Source organism: Saccoglossus kowalevskii, chromosome 13, assembly GCF_978046115.1.
Source record: "Saccoglossus kowalevskii chromosome 13, keSacKowa6.1, whole genome shotgun sequence".
NCBI classification, from domain to species: Eukaryota; Metazoa; Hemichordata; class Enteropneusta; family Harrimaniidae; genus Saccoglossus; species Saccoglossus kowalevskii.
In genome coordinates this window covers 37,621,146-37,649,132 of record NC_140653.1, presented here as the reverse complement: position 1 = coordinate 37,649,132, position 27,987 = coordinate 37,621,146, and the positions used below count along the sequence as shown (strand labels likewise).

Sequence of the window (27,987 nt, the reverse complement as noted above, 5' to 3'; positions counted from 1 at the left end):
CAAAGGTACTAGCATATCAAATTAAAAAACGTTCTAACTTGCGGTTTTGAAGAAGAAGTTGAGGTTGTAAAGTTGATGACGACGGACAATCAGTAATATGAACAGCTGTGTCAACTTTGTCGATAGCGGAGCTAAAAGTTGACGCGGACGACGGAAAATTACTCATATGATAAGCCCCGCTCGACAAAGTCGACAGCGGAGCTAAAAAGTGATTAATGTAGTCATAGTATATCATGCTGGGAAAAAGTAAATTAAAAGAAGCAACATTTTATATATTTCCAAAAAAATGGTTTAAAAAGGCTTCATCATACAGGCCCAACAGTATTTTTTTTTCTGGAAGTTGTTGATCAAGACATGCTCTTGGGAGCTTCAGCATATTAATACAGGTGTTTGCAGTAGGAAAGAATAATGCATCTTTTGGCTTTTCATAGAACGATAATGAAGGACCTTCTCTATATCCTAAAATTGGCTCATGGTAGTCACATGTAACAAACTTCAGAATGTGGTTCAATGTAATCCCCGATCTTCTACCACCTACAATAAATTAAGAAATAGAATGATGTATTGGGGTCAATTTTACATTGTCAAGAATTATGTATCTGCACCGCACACCACACCACCCAGACCATACACCACACTACACTACACCACACAACCCGAACACCACACCACCCTACACCACACCACCCTACACCACACTACACCACACCACCCTACACCACACCACACCACACACCACACCATACCATACCCCACACTACACTACACCACACAACCGGAACACCACACCACCCTACACCACACCACACCACCCTACACCACACCAGACCACACCACACCACCCTACACCACACCACACCACCCTACACCAGACCACACCAGACCAGACCACACCACCCTACACCACACTACACTACACTACAGAATTGATGAAGTAGAGTTCTAAATATTATTGGTCCTGTAGCGAAGTAGCAAATAAACAAGCAGCCTGTATGTAATTAAAGATATTGTCACAAAATGAACACATCTGATGCTGGTCAATTCAAGGAATGTACATATACGAATCAAAGCAATCAGCAATAGTTTTTCTGAGAAATTGTTGAAAGTATCAAAATTAAATAATTGAAGATATTGCCACAAAATTAACAAGTAATTGAAAATGACACAGTCCCCATTAAATTTTTAGGGGCCCAAGCCCAAAGGGCGAGGCCCCTATTCTTATTGTTCGGTTTTTAGGGGCCCAAGCCCAAAGGGCGAGGCCCCTATTCTTATTGTTCGGTTTTTTCTTCTTTAAACTTCTTCTTCTTCTTCTTCTTTCTTCCGTAACTTTTTTCGTCGAGCCGTTTGAGAAAACTGCTGAACCAAATAGTTTGAAAATGCTCTATACTGATAGCCTCTACTATGAACTGGTGCAACATGCTTTCAGAATTTTGATTGGCCAATTAGTTTGGCAGCCATATTGGATTGAAATAAAACCGGAAGTGGCTGTTTGACCACTTTCTGAGGGTCTAGGTGTCTAGATTTTTTTATGGTATATAGTACAACTCATGTGTAATAAATATCAGCAATAAAAACTTTAGCGGTCATGTGACTTTTCCCGCCATTTTGTTTTTCCTAAAAACGGCATAAAACACTCAAAAATCTTCTTCTTCAGAACCACCAAGCAGAATGCTCTCATATGTAGTATTTAGCTTCTATATATGAATCCCATTTATGTTTGACAAAATGTTTACGATTGGTCACGTGGTTTGGCCACCATTTTGGATTTCTTCTAAACAGGAAGTAGTTTTTTACTCTGGCAACACTTGAGGGAATATTTTCAATTTTGCTTCATGGCATCTGTGTATCAAGCCCTTTCAGAAACCTAAAAAAAAATTTCAGATCAGTCACATGGTTTGGCCGCCATTTTGGATTTTAAGTAAAATTGACCAAAAGTTTGGGTATTTGTTTCTCAGAGACGATTCAACCAATCTACTAGATGTTTCTATATTTACCATGCATGGTCTTAGCTGCATACGAGAAAAATAATATTATTTTGATCAGTCACGTGGTTTGGCCGCCATCTTGGATTTTGTGAAAATAGAAATTATGCAACTACATGTTTTGTATTAGTCTGATTTCTTTCAAATTTTGTATGTGCATTTGTGTCATCAGATGCATCATTTTGCCCCAATAGCACACTGTTAGGCCTCGTGGCTGGGCACCCATGGGGTGGGGGCTTCTAACCTCATTAATATGCATAACTGTTATAACTCAAGCACTGTTGTAGTTAGGATGATGAATCCTGTGTTATTATGACAACCTTGAACAAGAGATTCGATTAAAATAACAAATGACCATATATGGTCATGTGAGCTCATTAATATGCATAACTGTCATATCTCAAACACTTTTGCAGTTAGGAAGTGGAATCCTGTGTTATTATGACAACATTGAACAAAAGATTTGATTAAAATAACAGATGACCATATATAGTTACGTGAGCTCATTAATATGCGTAATCGTTATATCTCAAACACTGTTGCAGTTAGGAAGATGAATCCTGTGTCATTATGACAACGGTGAACAAGAGATTTGATTAAAATAACAGATGACCATATATGGTCATGTGAACTCATTAATATGCATAACCATTATATCTTAAACACTGTTGCAGTTAGGAAGATGAATCCTGTGTTATTATGACAACAGTGAACAAGAGATTTGATTAAAATAACAGATAACCATATATGGTCATGTGAACTCATTAATATGCATAACCATTATATCTTAAACACTGTTGCAGTTAGGAAGATGAATCCTGTGTTATTATGACAACAGTGAACAAGAGATTTGATTAAAAATAACAGATGACCATATATGGTCATGTGAACTCATTAATATGCAAGCAGTCATATCTAAAACACTGTCGCAGAGCAGGACATGTAACAAGTGTCATTATGAAGACATTGAATGAAAGATGTAACTGACATTAGAAATGGCTATATATGATTATGTAATCTCATTATTAAGAACATGGCTCATTATATATCCTGAAAACCATATTTCGATAACCAAACCAGGTAAATACATGGTACCAACTTCATTTTGACCTCATGTTACTGATAATACAAGCTACTAGTATCTGATTGTCTAACATGTTGACCTCATTAATTATGAAACAGAATCTTATCAGCTTGGGCCCCGGTGACGCCGCTTGCGGCTTTAATTAGGGGCCCAAGCCCGAAGGGCGAGGCCCCTATTCTTATTGTCCGGTTTTTAGGGGCCCAAGCCTGAAGGGCGAGGCCCCTATTCTTATTGTCCGGTTTTTTCTTCTTCTTCATCATCTTCTTTCTTCCGTAACTTTTTTCGTCAAGCCGTTTGAGAAAACCGCTGAACAGAATGGTCTGATAATGCTCTATACTGATAGTCCATAATGTGAACTGGTGCAACACGCTTTCAGAATTTCGATTGGACAATTAGTTTGGCAGCCATATTGGATTGAAATAAAACCGGAAGTGGCTGTTTGACCACTTTCTGAGGGTCTAGGCGTTTAGATTTTTTTATGGTATATAGTACAACTCATGTGTAATAAATATCAGCAATAAAAACTTTAGCGGTCATGTGACTTTTCCCGCCATTTTGTTTTTCCTAAAAACGGCATAAAACACTCAAAAATCTTCTTCTTCAGAACCACCAAGCAGAATGCTCTCATATGTAGTATTTAGCTTCTATATATGAATCCCATTTATGTTTGACAAAATGTTTACGATTGGTCACGTGGTTTGGCCACCATTTTGGATTTCTTCTAAACAGGAAGTAGTTTTTTACTCTGGCAACACTTGAGGGAATATTTTCAATTTTGCTTCATGGCATCTGTGTATCAAGCCCTTTCAGAAACCTAAAAAAAAATTCAGATCAGTCACATGGTTTGGCCGCCATTTTGGATTTTAAGTAAAATTGACCAAAAGTTTGGGTATTTGTTTCTCAGAGACGATTCAACCAATCTACTAGATGTTTCTATATTTACCATGCATGGCCTTAGCTGCATACGAGAAAAATAATATTATTTTGATCAGTCACGTGGTTTGGCCGCCATCTTGGATTTTGTGAAAATAGAAATTATGCAACTACATGTTTTGTATTAGTCTGATTTCTTTCAAATTTTGTATGTGCATTTGTGTCATCAGATGCATCATTTTGCCCCAATAGCACACTGTTAGGCCTCGTGGCTGGGCACCCATGGGGTGGGGGCTTCTAACCTCATTAATATGCATAACTGTTATAACTCAAGCACTGTTATAGTTAGGATGATGAATCCTGTGTTATTATGACAACCTTGAACAAGAGATTCGATTAAAATAACAAATGACCATATATGGTCATGTGAGCTCATTAATATGCATAACTGTCATATCTCAAACACTTTTGCAGTTAGGAAGTGGAATCCTGTGTTATTATGACAACATTGAACAAAAGATTTGATTAAAATAACAGATGACCATATATGGTCATGTGAACTCATTAATATGCATAACCATTATATCTTAAACACTGTTGCAGTTAGGAAGATGAATCCTGTGTTATTATGACAACAGTGAACAAGAGATTTGATTAAAATAACAGATAACCATATATGGTCATGTGAACTCATTAATATGCATAACCATTATATCTTAAACACTGTTGCAGTTAGGAAGATGAATCCTGTGTTATTATGACAACAGTGAACAAGAGATTTGATTAAAAATAACAGATGACCATATATGGTCATGTGAACTCATTAATATGCAAGCAGTCATATCTAAAACACTGTCGCAGAGCAGGACATGTAACAAGTGTCATTATGAAGACATTGAATGAAAGATGTAACTGACATTAGAAATGGCTATATATGATTATGTAATCTCATTATTAAGAACATGGCTCATTATATATCCTGAAAACCATATTTCGATAACCAAACCAGGTAAATACATGGTACCAACTTCATTTCGACCTCATGTTACTGATAATTCAAGCTACCTGATTGTCTAACATGTGACCACATTAATTATGAAACAGAATCTTGTCAGCTTGGGCCCCGGTGACGCCGCTTGCGGCTTTAATTTCTTCTTTCTTTCTTTCTTTCTTTCTTCCGTAACTTTTTTCGTCAAGTCGTTTGGGAAAACTGCTGAACGGAATGGTCTGATAATGCTCTATACTGATAGTCCATAATGTGAACTGGTGCAACATGCTTTCAGTATTTCGATTGGTCAATTAGTTTGGCAGCCATATTGGATTGAAATAAAACCGGAAGTGGCTGTTTGACCACTTTCTGAGGGTCTAGGCGTCTAGATTTTTTTATGGTATATAGTACAACTCATATGTAATAGATATCAGCAATAAAAACTTTAGCGGTCACGTGACTTTTCTCGCCATTTTGTTTTTCCTAAAAACGGCAAAAAACACTTGAAAATCTTCTTTTTCAGAACCACCTAGCAGAATGCTCTCATATGTTGTATTTAGCTTCTATATATGAATCCCATTTACGTTTGAAAAAATGTTTACGATTGGTCACGTGGTTTGGCCACCATTTTGGATTTCTTCTAAACAGGAAGTAGTTTTTTACTCTGGCAACACTTGAGGGAATATTTTCAATTTTGCTTCATGGCATCTGTGTATCAAGCCCTTTCAGAAACCTAAAAAAAATTTCAGATCAGTCACATGGTTTGGCCGCCATTTTGGATTTTAAGCAAAATTGACCAAAAGTTTGGGTATTTGTTTCTCAGAGACGATTCAACCAATCTACTAGATGTTTTTATATTTACCATGCCTGGCCTTAGCTGCATACGAGAAAAATAATATTATTTTGATCAGTCACGTGGTTTGGCCGCCATCTTGGATTTTGTGAAAATAGAAATTATGCAACTACATGTTTTGTATTAGTCTGATTTCTTTCAAATTTTGTATGTGCATTTGTGTCATCAGATGCATCATTTTGCCCCAATAGCACACTGTTAGGCCACGTGGCTGGGCACCCATGGGGTGGGGGCTTCTAACCTCATTAATATGCATAACTGTTATAACTCAAGCACTGTTGTAGTTAGGATGATGAATCCTGTGTTATTATGACAACCTTGAACAAGAGATTCGATTAAAATAACAAATGACCATATATGGTCATGTGAGCTCATTAATATGCATAACTGTCATATCTCAAACACTGTTGCAGTTAGGAAGTGGAATCCTGTGTTATTATGACAACATTGAACAAAAGATTTGATTAAAATAACAGATGACCATATATAGTCATGTGAGCTCATTAATATGCGTAATCGTTATATCTCAAACACTGTTGCAGTTAGGAAGATGAATCCTGTGTCATTATGACAACAGTGAACAAGAGATTTGATTAAAATAACAGATAACCATATATGGTCATGTGAACTCATTAATATGCATAACCATTATATCTTAAACACTGTCGCAGTTAGGAAGATGAATCCTGTGTCATTATGACAACAGTGAACAAGAGATTTGATTAAATAATAGATAACCATATATGGTCATGTGAACTCATTAATATGCATAACCATTATATCTTAAACACTGTTGCAGTTAGGAAGATGAATCCTGTGTTCTTATGACAACAGTGAACAAGAGATTTGATTAAAATAACAGATGACCATATATGGTCATGTGAACTCATTAATATGCATAGCAGTCATATCTGAAACACTGTCACAGAGCAGGACATGTAACTAGTGTCATTATGAAGACATTGAATGAAAGATGTAACTGACATTAGAAATGGCTATATATGATTATGTAATCTCATTATTGTGCATAAGAACATGGCTCATTATATATCCTGAAAACCATATTTTGATAACCAAACCAAGTAAATACATGGTACCAACTTCATTTTGACCTCATGTTACTGATAATACAAGCTACCTGATTGTCTAACATGTGACCTCATTAATTATGAAACAGAATCTTGTCAGCTTGGGCCCCGGTGACGCCGCTTGCGGCTTTAATTAGGGGCCCAAGCCCGAAGGGCTAGGCCCCTATTTAGGGGCCCAAGCCCAAAGGGCGAGGCCCCTATTATTATCGTTCAGTTTTTTCTTTCTTTCTTTCTTTCTTTCTTCCGTAACTTTTTTCGTCAAGCCGTTTGAGAAAACCACTGAACGGAATGGTCTGATAATGCTCTATACTGATAGTCCCTAATGTGAACTGGTGCAACATGCTTTCAGAATTTCGATTGGTCAATTAGTTTGGCAGCCATATTGGATTGAAATAAAACCGGAAGTGGCTGTTTGACCACTTTCTGAGGGTCTAGGCGTCTAGATTTTTTTATGGTATATAGTACAACTCATGTGTAATAGATATCAGCAATAAAAACTTTAGCGGTCACGTGACTTTTCCCGCCATTTTGTTTTTCCTAAAAACGGCAAAAAACACTTGAAAATCTTCTTCTTCAGAACCACCTAGCAGAATGCTCTCATATGTTGTATTTAGCTTCTATATATGAATCCCATTTACGTTTGAAAAAAATATTACGATTGGTCACGTGGTTTGGCCACCATTTTGGATTTCTTCTAAACAGGAAGTAGTTTTTTACTCTGGCAACACTTGAGGGAATATTTTCAATTTTGCTTCATGGCATCTGTGTTTCAAGCCCTTTCAGAAACCTAAAAAAAATTTCAGATCAGTCACATGATTTGGCCGCCATTTTGGATTTTAAGCAAAATTTACCAAAAGTTTGGGTATTTGTTTCTCAGAGATGATTCAACCAATCTACTAGATGTTTTCATATTTACCATGCCTGGCCTTAGCTGCATACGAGAAAAATAATATTATTTTTATCAGTCACGTGGTTTGGCCGCCATCTTGGATTTTGTGAAAATAGAAATTATGCAACTACATGTTTTGTCTGATTTCTTTCAAATTTTGTATGTGCATTTGTGTCATCAGATGCATCATTTTGCCTCAATAGCACACTGTTAGGCCACGTGGCTGGGCACCCATGGGGTGGGGGCTTCTAACCTCATTAATATGCATAACTGATATATCTCAAGCACTGTTGGAGTTAGGAAGATGATTCCTGTGTTATCATGACAACGTTGAACAAGAGATTTGATTAAAATAACAGATGACCATATATGGTCACGTGAACTCATTAATATGCATAACCATTATATCTTAAACACTGTTGCAGTTAGGAAGATGAATCCTGTGTTATTATGACAACAGTGAACAAGAGATTTGATTAAAATAACAGATGACCATATATGGTCATGTGAACTCATTAATATGCATAACCATTATATCTTAAACACTGTTGCAGTTAGGAAGATGAATCCTGTGTTATTATGACAACAATGAACAAGAGATTTGATTAAAATAACAGATGACCATATATGGTCATGTAAACTCATTAATATGCATAGCAGTCATATCTGAAACACTGTCGCAGAGCAGGACATGTAACTAGTGTCATTATGAAGACATTGAATGAAAGATGTAACTGACATTAGAAATGGCTATATATGATTATGTAATCTCATTATTGTGCATAAGAACATGGCTCATTATATATCCTGAAAACCATATTTCGATAACCAAACCAGGTAAATACATGGTACCAACTTCATTTTGACCTCATGTTACTGATAATACAAGCTACCTGATTGTCTAACATGTGACCTCATTTATTATGAAACAGAATCTTGTCATGATAGATCAGCTTGGGCCCCGGTGATGCCGCTTGCGGCTTTAATTCTTCTTCTTCTTCTTCTTCTTTCTTCCACAACTTCTTTCGTCAAGCCGTTTGAGAAAACTGCTGAACTGAATAGTCTGAAAATGCTCTATACTGATAGTCCCTAATGTGAACTGGTGCAACATGCTTTCAGAATTTCGATTGGTCAATTAGTTTGGCAGCCATGTTGAAATGAAATAAAACCGGAAGTGGCTGTTTGACCACTTTCTGAGGGTCTAGGCGTCTAGATTTTTTTATGGTATATAGTACAACTCATGTGTAATAGATATCAGCAATAAAAACTTTAGCGGTCATGTGACTTTTCCCGCCATTTTGTTTTTCCTAAAAACGGCAAAAAACACTAACAAATCTTCTTCTTCAGAACCACCAAGGAGAATGCTATCATATGTAGTATTTAGCTTCTATATATGAATCCCATTTATGTTTGAAAAAATTATTACGATTGGTCACGTGGTTTGGCCACCATTTTGGATTTCTTCTAAACAGGAAGTAGTTTTTTACTCTGGCAACACTTGAGGGATTATTTTCAATTTTGCTTCATGGCATCTCTATATCAAACCCTTTCAGAAACCTAAAAAAGATTTCAGATCAGTCACGTGGTTTGGCCGCCATCTTGGATTTTAAGCAAAATTGCCCAAAAGTTTGGGCATTTGTTTCTCAGAGGTGATTCAACCAATCTACCAGATGTTTTTATATTTACCATGCCTGGCCTTAGCTCCATATGAGAAAAATAATATTATTTTGATCAGTCAAATGGTTTGGCCGCCATCTTGGATTTTATGAAAACAGATCTTGTGCAATTACATGTGTTGTATTGGTCCGATTTGGCTAAAATTGTATATGTGCATTCTACTCTTGAGATGCATTTTTTCAACCGAATGGCACGTGGCTGGGTTTTGTCGCTGGGCGCCTAAGGGGTGGGGGCTTCTAACCTCATTAATATGCATAACTGATATATCTCAAGCACTGTTGGAGTTAGGAAGATGAAACCTGTGTTATTATGACAACATTAAACAATTGATTTCATTAAAATAACAGATTACCATATATGGTCATGTGAACTCATTAATATGCATAACCATTATATCTCAAACACTGTTGTTGTTAGGAAGATGATTCCTTTGTTATCATGACAACAGTGAACAAGAGATTTGATTAAAATAACAGATGACCATATATGGTCATGTCAACTCATTAATATGCATAACCATTATATCTTAAGCACTGTTGCAGTTAGGAAGATGAATCCTGTGTTATTATGACAACAGTGAGCAAGAGATTTGATTAAAATAACAGATGACCATATATGGTCATGTCAACTCATTAATATGCATAGCAGTCATATCTGAAACACTGTCGAAGAGCAGGACATGTAACTAGTGTCATTATGAAGACATTGAATGAAAGATGTAACTGACATTAGAAATGGCTATATATGATTATGTAATCTCATTATTGTGCATAAGAACATGGCTCATTATATATCCTGAAAACCATATTTCGATAACCAAAGCAGGTAAATACATGGTACCAACTTCATTTTGACCTCATGTTACTGATAATAAGAACTACCTGATTGTCTAACATGTGACCTCATTAATTATGAAACAGAATCTTATCAGCTTGGGCCCCGGTGACGCCGCTTGCGGCTTTAATGTTATTGTTCAGTTTTTTCTTCTTTCTTTCTTTCTTCCGTAACTTTTTTCGTCAAGCCGTTTGAGAAAACCGCTGAAGAGAATGGTCTGATAATGCTGTATACTGATAGTCCCTAATGTGAACTGGTGCAACATGCTTTTAGAATTTTGATTGGTCAATTAGTTTGGCAGCCATATTGGATTGAAGTTAAACAGGAAGTGGGTATTTAACCACTTTCTGGGGGTCTAGGCGATCAGGGTTTTTTATGGCATATAGTACAACTCATGTGTAATAGATATATGAAAAAAAATTCTAAACGTAAACCTCAACTTTTTCCGCCATGTTTTTTCTCCCCAAAACGGGAAAAAACGCTTGAAAATCTTCTTCTTCAGAACCACCAAGCGAAATGCTCCCATATATAGTATTTAGCTTCAATATACAAAGCACATTTAAGTTTGAAAAAATTGTTATGATTGGTCACATGGTTTGGCCGCCATTTTGGATTTCTTCTAGACAGGAAGTAATTTTTTTTTATCAAGCTACAATTATGTGACCATTTTCTAATCAGCTAAATTGCAGCTTTATAATGACCTATTTCAGATATCGAAGAAAAAATTCAGATAAGTCGCATGGTTTGGCCGCCATCTTGGATTTTAGGCAAAATTGACCAACATTTTGGACATTTGTTTCTCAGAGGTGCTTCAACCGATCAACTAGATACGTTGTATGTCAGATGTATGGCCATAGGTCCATTTGAAAAAAATAATATATTTTTGATCAGTCACGTGGTTTGGCTGCCATCTTGGATTTTAGATAAAAATGACCAAAAGTTTGGCCATTTGTTTCTCAAAGGTGCTTTAACCTATCAACTAGATATGTTGTATATATTATGTTTGGCCATTGCTCCATTTGAAACAAATGATATAGTTTTGATCAGTCACATGGTTTGGCCGCCATCTTGGATTTCAAATAAAAATGACCAAAAGTTTGGGCATTTGTTTCTTTAAGCTGCTTCAACCGATCTACTAGATGTTTTCATTAATAATATGTCTGGCCATAGCTCCACATGAGAAAAATAATATAATTTTGATCAGTCACATGATTTAGCCGCCATCTTGGATATTGTGCAAACAGAAATTGTTCAATTACATGTGTTGTATTGGTCCGATTGGAATAAAATTTTATACGTGTATTCTACTCTTTAGATACATTCTTTCCCCTGAATGGCATATGGCTAGGTCATGTGGCTACGCACCCATGGGGTGGGGGTGGGGGCTTCTAACCTCATTAGTATGCATAACTGCTATATCTCAAGCACTGTTGTAGTTAGGAAGATGTAACCTGCGCTATTATGATGACGTTAAACAAGACATTTGACTAAAATAACAGAAGACCATATATGGTCATGTGAACTCATTAATATGCATAACCATTATATCTCAAACACTGTTGCAGTTAGGAAGATGAAACTTGTGTTATTATGATGATGTTGAACAAGAAATGTGATTAAAATAACAGATGACCATATATGGTCCTGTGAGCTCATTAATATGCATAACTGTCATATCTGTAACACTGTTACAGAACAGGATATGTAACTTATACCATAATGAAGGCATCAAACAAACCTCATTATTATCCATAAACACATGGCTAATTATATATTTTGAAAACCATATCTTAATAACCAGACCAGGTAAATACATGCAACTAACTGCATCTGTACTTAATGTAATTGTTCATTCAAACTTCCTGGTCTACATTATTAAGATGATGAGCTCTTACTAAAATAAAAGATGACCATATATGGTCACGTGAACTCATTAATATGCATAACTGTCATATCTGAAACACTGTTGCAAAACGGGACATGCAACCAGTGCCATAATGAAGTAATCAAACAAAAGACTAATATAAAAGAATACCATATATGACATTGTAACCTCAATAATATGCATAAGCACATGGCTCCTTATATATTCTAAAAACCATATCTCATTACCAAACCAGGTAAATAGAAGGCACATCAACCTCAAGGTACAAATCATTCAAAGTACCTTAATGGCAATTCGGTGACCACTTTAATGACGAAATTCGTCCGATAGCTTGGGCCCCGGTGACGCCGCTTGCGGCTTTAATTAGGGGCCCAAGCCTGTAAGGCGTGGCCCCTATTCTTATTGTCCGGTTTTTTCTTTCTTCTTTCTTTCTTTCTTCCGTAACTTTTTTCGTCAAGCCGTTTGAGAAAACCGCTGAACGGAATGGTCTGATAATGCTCTATACTGATAGTCCCTAATGTGAACTGGTGCAACATGCTTTCAGAATTTCGATTGGTCAATTAGTTTGGCAGCCATATTGGATTGAAATAAAACCGGAAGTGGCTGTTTGACCACTTTCTGAGGGTCTAGGCATCTAGATTTTTTTATGGTATATAGTACAACTCGTGTGTAATAAATATCAGCAATAAAAACTTTAGCGGTCATGTGACTTTTCCCGCCATTTTGTTTTTCCTAAAAACGGCAAAAAACACTTGAAAATCTTCTTCTTCAGAACCACCAAGCAGAATGCTCTCATATGTAGTATTTAGCTTCTATATATGAATCCCATTTATGTTTGAAAAAATGTTTACGATTGGTCACGTGGTTTGGCCACCATTTTGGATTTCTTCTAAACAGGAAGTAGTTTTTTACTCTGGCAACACTTGAGGGAATATTTTCAATTTTGCTTCATGGCATCTGTGTATCAAGCCCTTTCAGAAACGTAAAAAAAAATTCAGATCAGTCACATGGTTTGGCCGCCATTTTGGATTTTAAGCAAAATTGATCAAAAGTTTGGGTATTTGTTTCTCAGAGACGATTCAACCAATCTACTAGATGTTTTTATATTTACCATGCCTGGCCTTAGCTACATACGAGAAAAATAATATTATTTTGATCAGTCACGTGGTTTGGCCGCCATCTTGGATTTTGTGAAAATAGAAATTATGCAACTACATGTTTTGTATTAGTCTGATTTCTTTCAAATTTTGTATGTGCATTTGTGTCATCAGATGCATCATTTTGCCCCAATAGCACACTGTTAGGCCACGTGGCTGGGCACCCATGGGGTGGGGGCTTCTAACCTCATTAATATGCATAACTGTTATAACTCAAGCACTGTTGTAGTTAGGATGATGAATCCTGTGTTATTATGACAACCTTGAACAAGAGATTCGATTAAAATAACAAATGACCATATATGGTCATGTGAGCTCATTAATATGCATAACTGTCATATCTCAAACACTGTTGCAGTTAGGAAGTGGAATCCTGTGTTATTATGACAACATTGAACAAAAGATTTGATTAAAATAACAGATGACCATATATAGTCACGTGAGCTAATTAATATGCGTAATCGTTATATCTCAAACACTGTTGCAGTTAGGAAGATGAATCCTGTGTCATTATGACAACAATGAACAAGAGATTTGATTAAAATAACAGATAACCATATATGGTCATGTGAACTCATTAATATGCATAACCATTACATCTTAAACACTGTCGCACTTAGGAAGATAAATCCTGTGTCATTATGACAACAGTGAACAAGAGATTTGATTAAAATAACAGATAACCATATATGGTCATGTGAACTCATTAATATGCATAGCAGTCATATCTAAAACACTGTAGCAGTTAGGAAGATGAATCCTGTGTTATTATGACAACAGTGAACAAGTAATTTGATTAAAATAACAGATGAACATATATGGTCATGTGAACTCATTAATATGCATAATCATTATATCTTAAACACTGTTGCAGTTAGGAAGATGAATCCTGTGTTATTATGACAACAGTGAACAAGAAATTTGATTAAAATAACAGATGACCATATATGGTCATGTGAACTCATTAATATGCAAAGCAGTCATATCTAAAACACAGTCGCAGAGCAGGTCATGTAACTCGTGTCATTATGAAGACATTGAATGAAAGATGTAACTGACATTAGAAATGGCTATATATGATTATGTAATCTCATTATTGTGCATAAGAACATGGCTCATTATATATCCTGAAAACCATATTTTGATAACCAAACCAGGTAAATACATGGTACCAACTTCATTTCGACCTCATGTTACAGATAATACAAACTACCTGATTGTCTAACATGTGACCTCATTAATTATGAAACAGAAACTTATCAGCTTGGGCCCCGGTGACGCCGCTTGCGGCTTTAATTAGGGGCCCAAGCCCGAAGGGCGAGGCCCCTATTCTTATTGTCCGGTTTTTTCTTCTTTCTTCTTTCTTTCTTTCTTCCGTAACTTTTTTCGTCAAGCCGTTTGAGAAAACCGCTGAACGGAATGGTCTGATAATGCTCTATACTGATAGTCCCTAACGTGAACTGGTGCAACATGCTTTCAGAATTTCGATTGGTCAATTAGTTTGGCATCCATATTGGATTGAAATAAAACCGGAAGTGGCTGTTTGACCACTTTCTGAGGGTCTAGGCCTCTAGATTTTTTTATGGTATATAGTACAACTCATGTGTAATAGATATAAGCAATAAAAACTTTAGCGGTCACGTGACTTTTCCCGCCATTTTGTTTTTCCTAAAAACGGCAAAAAACACATACAAATCTTCTTCTTCAGAACCACCAAGCAGAATGCTCTCATATGTAGTATTTGGCTTCTATATATGAAGCTCATTTACGTTTGAAAACATTGTTATGATTGGTCACATGGTTTGGCCGCCATTTTGGGTTTCTTCTAAACAGGAAGTAGTTTTTTACTCTGGCAACACTTGAGGGATTATTTTCAATTTTGCTTCATGGCATCTGTATATCAAACCCTTTCAGAAACCTTAAAAAGATTTCAGATCAGTCACATGGTTTGGCCGCCATCTTGGATTTTATGCAAAATTGACCAAAAGTTTGGGCATTTGTTTCTCAGAGGTGGTTCAACCAATCTAATAGATGTTTTTATATTTACCATGCCTGGCCTTAGCTCCATACGAGAAAAATAATATTATTTTGATCAGTCACGTGGTTTGGCCGCCATCTTGGATTTTGTGAAAATAGAAATTATGCAACTACATGTTTTGTATTAGTCTGATTTCTTTCAAATTTTGTATGTGCATTTGTGTCATCAGATGCATCATTTTGCCCCAATAGCACACTGCTAGGGCATGTGGCCGGGCACCCATGGGGTGGGGGCTTCTAACCTCATTAATATGCATAACCATTATATCTCAAACACTATTATAGTTAGGAAGATGATTCCTGTGTTATCACGACAACAGTGAACAAGAGATTTGATTAAAATAACAGATGACCATATATGGTCATATGAACTCATTAATATGCATACCATCATATCTTAAACACTGTTGCAGTTAGGAAGATGAATCCTGTGTTATTATGACAACAGTGAACAAGAGATTTGATTAAAATCAAAGAAAGCTTAGAAAGAACTCCCATGTGCTGAGAGTATTGGAGACACATTAAATATAATTCGAAATTACTTAGCTGAAAATTATGCAAATCAGAAAATTAATATGACCAGATTTGAGTGTAAAACTAATGAGGTCTGCGCAATGTAACAGAAAATCTATGTCTCCAAGTTTAATTGAAATGTGATTAGAACCAAAAAATTATGAATTATTATGCTTATTAGGGAATTAATATGAACAGATTTTTACCCCAAACTAATTAGGTTTGTACATTGTCCTAGAGCATCTTTGTACTAAGTTTCATTGAAATGGAATAATTAGTACCGTGAAAACTCCAAAATTTCGACCCCTCTAAAAATTCGATTGGCTATTTATTTGCCGGGTTTCGGTGTTTTATTTACCTCCAAATTTTCGACTCCACTAAAAATTGCCGACTCATTCTTATTCGAAAATTGCGACCAGTTTTAGTTTTCCCCCAAACGAAAAAAAAAACCGATGTGAGCGTTCAAACGGGACCTTCCTCGAAGGCATGAATCCGGGTTTCTGATTGACTGAGAGATTTTTATTTTATTGGTAACGAAAATATATTCTAAATAAACGAAGTTTCAAATAAAAACGAACACAAAAATCTCGGCATGCTGCGTTTCTGAATTGTTGATTATTACTGTACTCAGTAGTGATTATAATAATGTACACAAAATAAATTTGTTGAATGGTTATGAAATACAAATAAAAGTCAACTAAGTTTCATCGTAAGCGAATGATTCCGGTCTCGTATAAACGTTTGATGCTGTAGGATATCCGCCATGTTCTCTTAGGTCAAATAGGTCAAATCGCTAATTAACCAATCAAAAAGCTGGATGATGCCAACGTGTTAAATTACCATAGCTTATTTAAATATGTTAATGTTATTGAACGCAATGCGAAGAGATTGATGTTGTAGTACGATATTTTGGCTTGGATTTTGATGCGAAAACGGCATGATTTTTTTTTAAATAAAAAAAATAGTTGTTTTTAAAAAATAAACTGGTCATCTGAAGAATAATTTAACATTGTTCACAGTGATAACAGCTCATTCTCGAAAGGAAGCTTACCCGCTCACGCTAGTCACGATAAAAATCATACACGTGTACTCTTGAATAGACAGACGTCAATGACTACGGTAAAACTTAGACTCTATTTTAGCCGGCAGGATTGATTGAAATGTCCGAAAAATGACGCCAAAATACACCTTAAAAGTCCCATTTTATTTTCTTAAATCCCATTTTATTTTTTAATCCAAGGGCGAATTTACGGCAGAATTTGGTCCCTCAAATAAGGGACACGTGAGCTTTGATTCTAACCGGATACATTGCACTGGGTCGGGGAGATAGTTTGCTAAACTTCCATGTATCTTTTGTCCAATGGGTACCTGTACTTCGAACATTCGCAAGTTTTCCTAGGTAGTGCGAGACAGCTTTGTCTTTTGACCTATTAGTTTTGTGCTGACCTCTTCTGCGCGTCTTGATGTTTTGTTTTGCTTGTCATAATACTCACTGATTGATGACTTTGTTTAGATTTTGAGTTACAACTCGGCCACGACTCTAAAAACATGTCACATTTCTAACGCCAATTATTTAAAACCGGTCGAAATTTTGGAGTTTTTACGGTACTTTAGATATCAGTGTGAAAGCTTAAAATTGGTTAATTATGCAAATTAGGTAATTAATATGTACAGATTGTAACCCACAATTATTCAGGTCTGTCTATTGTCCTACAGCATCCATGTACATTCATTGATATGTGATGTATAGTACCTGAGATATCAGTGTGAAAGTTGGTTAATTATGCAAATTAGGTGATTAATATGCACAAATATTTACCGGAAACTAATTGGGTCTGCATAATTCTAGATTCATTGAAATGTAAATGATTAGTACTTTAGATATCAGTAGAAAAGCTGAAAATTAATTATGCAAATTAGGTAATTAATATGCACAATTATTTACCCTAAAACTAATCAGGTCTCTGCATAGTCCTAAAGGATCTATGTACCAAGTTTCATTGAAATGCGATGATTAGTACTTGAGATACCCATGGAAAAGCTGAAAATTAACTAATTATGCAAATTAGGTGATTAATATGCACAAATATTTATCGAAAACAATCAATCTCTGCATAGTCCTTGAGTATGTAAGTACCAAGTTTCATTGAAATGTAATGCTAACTACTTATATCAAATGCTGAAAATTAATTAATTATGCAAATTAGGTAATTAATATGTACTGATATTACCATAAAAACTATCAGGTCTGTGCAGTGTCGTATGACATCTATGTACCAAGTTTCATTTGAAATGTGATGATTAGTACTTGAGATATCAGTGGAAAAACCGAAAATTGACTAATCATTATGCAAATTAGGTAATTAGTATCCACGGATTATTACCAAAAACTAATCAAAACCTAGCATTAGTTCAGAGCATCTATGTACCAAGTTTCATCAAAATCCAATGAGTGGTTGTTTAGATATCAGTGGAACAGTCATGGAACCACTAAAAAATAGCTAATTATCATGTAAATTAGGTAATTAATATGCACGGATTTTTACCAAAAATTAATCAAATCTGCGCATATGTTCAGAGCATCTATGTACCAAGTTTCATCAAAATCCAATGAGTGGTTCTTTAGATATCAGTGGAACAGTCATAGAACAGCTAAAAATTAGCTAATTATCATGCAAATTAGGTAATTAACGAGCATGGATTTTTACCAAAACCTAATCAAATCTGCGCATTGGCCCAGAGCATCTATGCACCAAGTTTCATCAAAAACCGATGTATGGTTCTTGAGATAGCAGTGGAACAGTCGGACACACATACACACACACATACACACATACACACATACACACATACACACATACACACATACACACATACAGACACACTAACTGCAAAGACTCCCATTTTGTGCTTCGCACATGGGAGTCAATAACAGATGACCATATATGGTCATGTGGGCTCATTAATATGCATAGCAGTCATATCTAAAACACTGTCGCAGAGCAGGACATGTAACTAGTGTCATTATGAAGACATTGAATGAAAGATGTAACTGACATTAGAAATGGCTATATATGATTATGTAATCTCATTATTGTGCATAAGAACATGGCTCATTATATATCCTGAAAACCATATTTCGATAACCAAACCAGGTAAATACATGGTACCAACTTCATTTTGACCTCATGTTACTGATAATTCAAGCTACCTGATTGTCTAACATGTGACCACATTAATTATGAAACAGAATCTTGTCAGCTTGGGCCCCGGTGACGCCGCTTGCGGCTTTAATTTCTTCTTCTTTCTTCTTCTTCTTTCTTCCACAACTTCTTTCGTCAAGCCGTTTGAGAAAACTGCTGAACTGAATAGTCTGAAAATGCTCTATACTGATAGTCCATAATGTGAACTGGTGCAACATGCTTTCAGAATTTCGATTGGACAATTAGTTTGGCAGCCATATTGGATTGAAATAAAACCGGAAGTGGCTGTTTGACCACTTTCTGAGGGTCTAGGCGTCTAGATTTTTTTATGGTATATAGTACAACTCATGTGTAATAAATATCAGCAATAAAAACTTTAGCGGTCATGTGACTTTTCCCGCCATTTTGTTTTTCCTAAAAACGACAAAAAACACTTGAAAATCTTCTTCTTCAGAACCACCAAGGAGAATGCTCTCATATGTAGTATTTAGCTTCTATATATGAATCCCATTTATGTTTGAAAAAATGTTTACGATTGGTCACGTGGTTTGGCCACCATTTTGGATTTCTTCTAAACAGGAAGTAGTTTTTTACTCTGGCAACACTTGAGGGAATATTTTCAATTTTGCTTCATGGCATCTGTGTATCAAGCCCTTTCAGAAACCTAAAAAAAAATTCAGATCAGTCACATGGTTTGGCCGCCATTTTGGATTTTAAGCAAAATTGACCAAAAGTTTGGGTATTTGTTTCTCAGAGACGATTCAACCAATCTACTAGATGTTTTTATATTTACCATGCCTGGCCTTAGCTGCATACGAGAAAAATAATATTATTTTGATCAGTCACGTGGTTTGGCCGCCATCTTGGATTTTGTGAAAATAGAAATTATGCAACTACATGTTTTGTATTAGTCTGATTTCTTTCAAATTTTGTATGTGCATTTGTGTCATCAGATGCATCATTTTGCCCCAATAGCACACTGTTAGGCCACGTGGCTGGGCACCCATGGGGTGGGGACTTCTAACCTCATTAATATGCATAACTGTTATAACTCAAGCACTGTTGTAGTTAGGATGATGAATCCTGTGTTATTATGACAACCTTGAACAAGAGATTCGATTAAAATAACAAATGACCATATATGGTCATGTGAACTCATTAATATGCATAACCATTATATCTTAAACACTGTCGCAGTTAGGAAGATAAATCCTGTGTCATTATGACAACAGTGAACAAGAGATTTGATTAAAATAACAGATAAGCATATATGGTCATGTGAACTCATTAATATGCATAGCAGTCATATCTAAAACACTGTCGCAGTTAGGAAGATGAATCCTGTGTTATTATGACAACAGTGAACAAGAGATTTGATTAAAATAACAGATGACCATATATGGTCATGTGATCTCATTAATATGCATAACCATTATATCTTAAACACTGTTGCAGTTAGGAAGATAAATCCTGTGTTATTATGACAACAGTGAACAAGAGATTTGATTAAAATAACAGATAACCATATATGGTCATGTGAACTCATTAATATGCATAACCATTATATCTTAAACACTGTTGCAGTTAGGAAGATGAATCCTGTGTTATTATGACAACAGTGAACAAGAGATTTGATTAAAAATAACAGATGACCATATATGGTCATGTGAACTCATTAATATGCAAAGCAGTCATATCTAAAACACTGTCGCAGAGCAGGACATGTAACAAGTGTCATTATGAAGACATTGAATGAAAGATGTAACTGACATTAGAAATGGCTATATATGATTATGTAATCTCATTATTAAGAACATGGCTCATTATATATCCTGAAAACCATATTTCGATAACGAAACCAGGTAAATACATGGTACCAACTTCATTTCGACCTCATGTTACTGATAATTCAAGCTACCTGATTGTCTAACATGTGACCACATTAATTATGAAACAGAATCTTGTCAGCTTGGGCCCCGGTGACGCCGCTTGCGGCTTTAATTTAAAGTTCTTTTTGTGCTCGTCATATTAAAGTGGAGGGGTTTTCGCAAGCTTGTCCTTGAAACTTGAATCCCAAGTGACGTTTACAACAGATGGTTTATTTACATCAAATTCGAACATGTGTTGCGTGAAGACCCCTCCGGTTTAAGACATAGCAAAGAAAAAGTGACATTTTAATCAAACAAGATGGTTGCCTGTCGACCAAATTTGATCAAATTGCAAATTGAATTGACATGTACATGTATCCATTTATGATATGCTAAATATCAATGAAAATGATACATGGGTGACAGAGATACAGTAACATGGATTCAAATAAATCTTTGATCTGATTATGAAACAAAGTGACATGTGTATGATGTATGTGCCAAATACGAATGAAAATGGCACATAAATCTTGGAAATATAGTAGTAAGGCCAAAAAGTCAGATGGCTGTCAATTGGCCATCCTTAATCCGATTTTGAAACAAATTTGAATGAAACAAAACAAGATGCCTGCCAGTCGGCCATCTTTGATCCAATTGCAAAAGAAATTGGACATGTATCCTAACATGTATAATCTATGTACCAAATTTGAATGAAAACTGACAAAGCATGTCCAAAATACAACATTTTCAAAAAACAAGATGGCTGCCAGTCGGCCATTTCGAATCAATTCGCTAAACCACTGCATGTTCCACATAAAGTACTAGACACATGCTAAGAACGAACGGAATCGGTCCAAAGGATTCTGAAATATGACTACGGACGGACGGACAGAGACCGAATTATAAGTCCCCCTTTTCAGACTTCATCCGAACAGAGACTAATAAAATCAGAAATGCTCCTTTTAGGTGCCTACATATAAAATACTACAGCAATTGAGTCAGAAATAGTATTTTTTACATAAAAGCACAAAAATATCATCAAAATTAGAGTATTGTCACAAAATGAAATCAAAGAAAGCTTAGAAAGAACTCCCGTGTGCTGAGAGTATTGAAGACACATTAAAAATTAATTCAAAATTACTTGTACATGAGATATTGATGGAAAAGCTGAAAACTAATTATGTAAATCAGGTAACTAATATGAACAGAACAGAACAAAAAAATTATGAATTATTATGCTAATTAGAGAATTAATATTAATCAAAATTAATCAGACCTGTCTATTGTCCTAGAGCATTTATGTAGAAAATTTTATTCAAATGTGATGATCAGTAATTGAGATATCAGTGTTAATTAATTATTAATTATTATTATTAATTATGTTAATTAGGTGATTAAAGCATAAATATTTACCAAAAACTAATTGGGTTTCTGCATAGTTCTCTTTAAAAGTTTCATTAAAATCCAATTTGTGGTTCTTTATATATCAGTGGAACATTATGCAAATTAGGTAATTAATATCCAATTAAAACTAATCAGGTGTCTGCATAATCCAAGGAGATCTATGTAGCAAGTCTCATTGAAATATGATGATTACTACTTGATATATCAAAAGCTGAAAATTAATTAATTATGCAAATTAGGTAATTAATATTGCACAGATTTTTACCCAAAACTAATAAAATCTGCGCATTAGTTTGGAGCATCTGTGTGCCAAGTTTTATCAAAATCCAATGAGTGGTTCTTTAGATATCAGTAGAACAATCATGGAACAGCTAAAAATCAGCTACTGTAAAAGGATTAATTTTTCACTGGGTTTTAGTTTTGCTTATTTCGCTGACTGGAAATTGCGCTAAATTAAAACCCAGTGAATATGTAAAATTTAGCATAGAACACATTATCTAAATGACGAAACCGTGAATTTAAATCCCACTGAATATGCCTGATATGGTAAATCAGCGAAATTTTAACCCAGTGAAAATAAGTCATTTTACAGTAATTATCATGCAAATTAGGTAATTAATATGCATGGATGTTCACCAAAACCTAATCAAATCTGCGCATTGGCCCAGAGCATCTATGCATCAAGTTTCATCAAAAACTGATGTATGGTTCTTGAGATATCAGTGGAACAGATGGACACACACACACACACACACTAACTGCAAAGACTCCCTTTTTGTGCTTCGCACACGGGAGTCAAAAAACGGCTCAACAATTGAAACAGTTTTTGGCAAGCAAAAGCCAAACCAATCCATTAAGTTCAGGCCCACTTCAGTTACCTGGAACTGCATTTGTTTGTTAAAACAACTAAGCTATCAGTCTATTCTAATATGATTTACACAATCTGAATATTATATTTCTTAATATGCAATCATCACTTGACATACAAGAACATGTATGCAAAGATTTATAAAAATTCAATCCACTTGCCTGCTACTTCTCTCAGGTATGCAATGAAGACTGCATAAACTTCATTTTCATACTTGCGGCTGTTTGATCCCTCAGGACTGAAGTCAGGCTTTAAAAGAAACTTTAGTTTCCGAAAGGTCAAAATGCTATTTTCATTTGGTACAAACAAATACATAAACTGTGGCAGCTTCTTACAAAGCTACAATAAAATCAAAGAAGGAATATTTAAAAAATAAAATAACTGACATTTCTGAAAAAAAGTTATTCAACATGTAATATGTAAATATGTACAATTTGCTGAACACCCAGTGTTCTCCACAAAGCATTTCTGAGTAGAAGGTACAACTCTGACAACTGACAGGTTGTCTGTAACTACAGGTGTATATAGATATTCCATCTCAACTGATTTAAACTTGACTTTTATTGTCAACCTGTTAAAGACATTTATTAATTCTGATGTTAACGCATTAAACTAAACAAACGTGCTAACACTGGCTAGCTTATTGAGAGAACTTTGTTTGTGTTGCATTTAAAAGTTGAAAGCAAAAAACATGACAATGCACAAAACCTAGATTTTTTCTGAAATTGTTGAAGTCAAAATTGACCGTTCAAAAGAGACTGCTTGAATAAAATTGAGAAAAAAATTCAATAAATTCACCATCACTTTTAAATTAATGGCCGACATCATTGACATTGATGAGACAAAGCGTATCACATGTTTGCATAATCAGTCGTTAATAATCAATACAGGAATACATGAATGAAATGTTTAGAAAGCAGAATTAAACCACGCTTTGAGTGGGAAAAATAAATCATGTAACTAATTCTGTCGTTCTGTATCCATCAACTATTTTTTTTAAATGGCTATTTTATTTAAACTACCAGCTTAAATGCTTTGACAAGTGGTATGTTGACCTCTATTTGAATTGTTCATTTTGTGACAATATGATCACTTCTCTATTTTTAGTGAATATCTTTGTGATTTTTGGTGAAAAAATGCTATTTTTGACTTCTTTAAATTAACAGCACTGATACCTTGTTTTGCTGAAGACACCATACAAACACAGTGGACCTATTTTGGTCGTCAGGTCACTAGTTGATAAATGGCTAGGCCTTTGAAGTCAAAAAACAGTTTCAGGTCGATCGGATATCAGTTCTCAGCATTCAATCTACAACATTCGCTTACGATGAAACTAAGTTGAGTTTTACTTGCATTTCATAACTGAGTAATAATAATCAATACTTGTAACTTCTCAAAAACAAGGAAGTTGTTCGCTGGTAAAATGCTGTAACTGGGCGTAACCCATGACAAAGTTTAAGCTAAAACGTTGTTTTTAGTGATTTGAGATTTAAAATCTGCATTCTTACAACAATGCCCATACATACCTTGCATATGCCAAGTTTATCAAAACCAATTCTGAGCTTTTTAATACAAAGTGATGGCATGGTACTTTCAAAAAGTTCTTGTCGAACCTCTTCTTTCATGAACTGTGGTATTCTACCATTTTGCAATGTACTAAGTCCTGTAAAAAGAGAGGCAAAATATTGGTCAATTGCACAAATGAAGAATGATATATGGTAATTATTTTATTAAAATTGTTTTTTTGAATAAGTATAAAAATTGGTATCAATATAAAGAACCATAGAAGTTTAATATTTTATTTCTGACACCATCAACCTATTTTTTGAGGAAAATGTAAGACAATGAGTTGTACATTTTTAATATGCATCTACTCAGAGATGGCTAGTATAACTGAATCATGCCATGTATTTTCATTCACAAGTTAATGTAAATCCAATGAACTTACCCATTATGATACCAACAACCTCATAGTCATCTGCAAGGTGAAGCTTTAAACCATTTTCAAAATATTTATCATTTATTTCCCTCAATACTTCTGTAAAGAATTCTTTCCTTGGACCACCAAAATCATGGGCTTCCTGTAATTGTAGATATAGTAACTGATAACATTCTAGCTATAGGTTACAATAGTGAATTTTAAGAAGCAATAAACCAGTTCAGTTATATATAGTTATATACAACTCAGCAAAGGCTTTTTATACACTTGAGATGAGATGCTGTTGTCATCAGAACCTACCTCACCATAGAATTCTACTTCTAATGTCAATCTCAGGTTGTTGAGTAAGGCAATTTCATCCATTCCAGTACTTAAAATTTCAAATCTGTCAACCATTATGAAATTGGTTTGGCCTTCTAAGACTTCACTTGAATCATCAATGTCCAATTTCCTTCCAGTCACCATTTGACTTTGAAAATATTTCAATATTTCTACTGGGTCTGAAATATTGTTTTTTTCGCAATAGTCAAAGGTTACATTTACTGCTATATCCACAGAGTTGGATGGAGGTTTAGTTTCTTCATCAGACTGAAAATAATCATAACTAGTGAGTAATGAATGAGTAAAGTCATTGAAAACCAAGTCTTATTAAAATACAACAATTGATTTTGACATGTAGGTAGAAAAATTGGGTAATTATTATGCAAATTAAGCAATTATTGTGCATAGATTTCAAGCCAAAACTTATTAGGTCTGTGTATTGTTCAGAGGCACAAATGTACCAAATTTCATTATAATGTGATGATTAATTCTTAAAAAAATATGTGGAAAGTAATTATGCAAATTAGATAATTATTATGAATACATATACATATAAACCCCAAACAATATAGATTGACTGCAAATGAGGTAATTACTATGCACAGATTCTAATGTGAAACTAATAAGGTCTGTGTAATGTCACAGAGCATCTATGTACCAAGTTTCATTAAAATGTGATGATTAGTACTTGAGATACAATGTATGAGTGACAAAGTCAAAAATTTACTAATTATTATGGAAAAAGGGAAATTAATATGCACATGATTTTTACCCAAAATTAATCAGGTGCATTGTCCCAGAGCAGCTATGTAGCAAGTTTCATTGAAATCAAACCAGCGGTTCTTGAGACATCGGTAGAAAAGATGCACACAGACAGGGTAAACACAAAAGACTCCCATTGTGTTCTTTGCACTCAGGAGTCAAAAAAAAAGCCTCAGGCCTATAGCAAATACTAATACAGAAAAAAAAAGCCACTGGTCTGCCATTTTGAATACATCTATATATCTATAACATGATGTATAGTAAATATATAAAATTTTAACGTAATTAGTCAAATCATGTCAGAAATACGGCTCCAGAACTGCATTCAGCCAGCCATTTTGAATCCAAATTCAAGAATAAAATGATATACATCGAGGTCCCATAATGTTCAACATATGTACCAAGTTTGAATTCTTGATTTTGATGATTTTTCAGCACAAAAATGGACGCCATTTAGCCATCTTGAATCAGATCGTGAAACAAATTGATGTGCATATGCATAATATTATGTATGATGTATGTGTGAAGTTTGAACATAATCGGTCTAGCCATGTGTAAGATACAGGTCCGGACACACACATGCGCAGATATAAAAGTAATCAGAGTCACAATTCATGCGAAACTTTTGGAATTATACTGTCTGTAATTATTACGGTTGCAAAAATAATTGTGATCTGAATTTGGGAATTTTTTTTTTTTAATGTTACCTTGTCTGAAGTAAAAAAAACAAAGTCTCCATAAGAATTGAATTTCTAATATTGGTACAAACCAAAATCTAACAGCCAAAATTACATAGTTTGTGAAAATCATTTCACACAAGATCAGATGCTTTGTACAAAATGCATGATAGTAAAATATATATTGTGTTAATTCCAGAAATAGAAATGAGTTTTGATGGATTTTCAAAATTATAGCTGTTATGCATCTTATGATTTGTTATTGTTTACTGTGATAAATATCCATATTTTGTTGTTGAAAGTCATAAACAAATTTGCAGTTGGGCTGTGTCGTGTGTAATGTACATGTATATGACAACGAGACAAGGGGGAATCCCCTGCAGGAAAACTTGAACTCTTCTATGTGTTAACCAACAACGATTAGCCCAGAATGAAATAAATTTTAAGTTGTTTAAAAACAGTGAGTGTTGATTTGTATGCTATTGCCTGTACTAGGTGTCGAAGAAGCAATATGCCATGTACTGTTAGGTTAATGAGTTAATTAGTATACATGCAGCTCTGGTCATAAGTATTTCATTAGTTTGAAGCTGCTGGTAGTGAGACTTCACTGTTGGAATATTCTGGCTCAAAAGACAGGAACCAATCCCAGTTCCAAATTATCCATAATGATACAAGTGAACGTAAAAAACAATACAAGAACAGCAGAGAATGTACAATTTATAAGCAATGGATTGACTTTGAATGAACCTAGCCTAATATGTCACAGAAGTACCCCAATGTAGTTTGTTACTTTGTTAATTGGTTGTGTTTGTTTATTGTGGAATGATGTTTGTTAACATAGCGATTGGTATAATTGGTCGTTGGTCTTTCACACCTGTTTAGTTTATTTAATTTTGGATAATTTTCTATTTTCTATGCTGCACCTGACACAGAAATATTTTTTAAACAAAAAACTATGTTCAAAAAATACTCACCAAAGGTGGATTATTTTCAATTTCACCAGAAACTTCCAAAGAAACATTACTACTTCCAGAGCTACTTCTTTGTTCCAAAGCGATGTTGGCTGTAGATACATGTATATCCAT

General features: G+C 34.9%; 1 protein-coding gene across 1 annotated transcript; it reads right to left on the bottom strand.

The window, feature by feature from the left end:
• Nucleotides 1-268: 268 nt before the first annotated feature.
• On the bottom strand, nucleotides 269-27,987 carry LOC146735405 (uncharacterized). Its single transcript, XM_085507435.1, has 6 exons — nucleotides 27,877-27,987; nucleotides 25,443-25,730; nucleotides 25,152-25,284; nucleotides 24,730-24,866; nucleotides 23,365-23,542; nucleotides 269-534 (listed from the first exon to the last, which is right to left on the bottom strand). The coding sequence occupies exons 1-6, from the start codon at nucleotides 27,985-27,987 to the stop codon at nucleotides 269-271; spliced, it is 1,113 nt and encodes a 370-aa protein (XP_085363561.1).

Coding starts and splice junctions, on each gene's coding strand:
- LOC146735405 (XM_085507435.1), bottom strand. CDS start 27,987: ATGGATATACATGTATCTACAGCCAACATCGCTTTGGAACAAAGAAGT. Junction 25,285..25,442: donor AAGTAGAATTCTATGGTGAG/GTAGGTTCTGAT, acceptor CTACAATTACAG/GAAGCCCATGATTTTGGTGG. Junction 23,543..24,729: donor ATAAACTTGGCATATGCAAG/GTATGTATGGGC, acceptor ATTTTATTGTAG/CTTTGTAAGAAGCTGCCACA.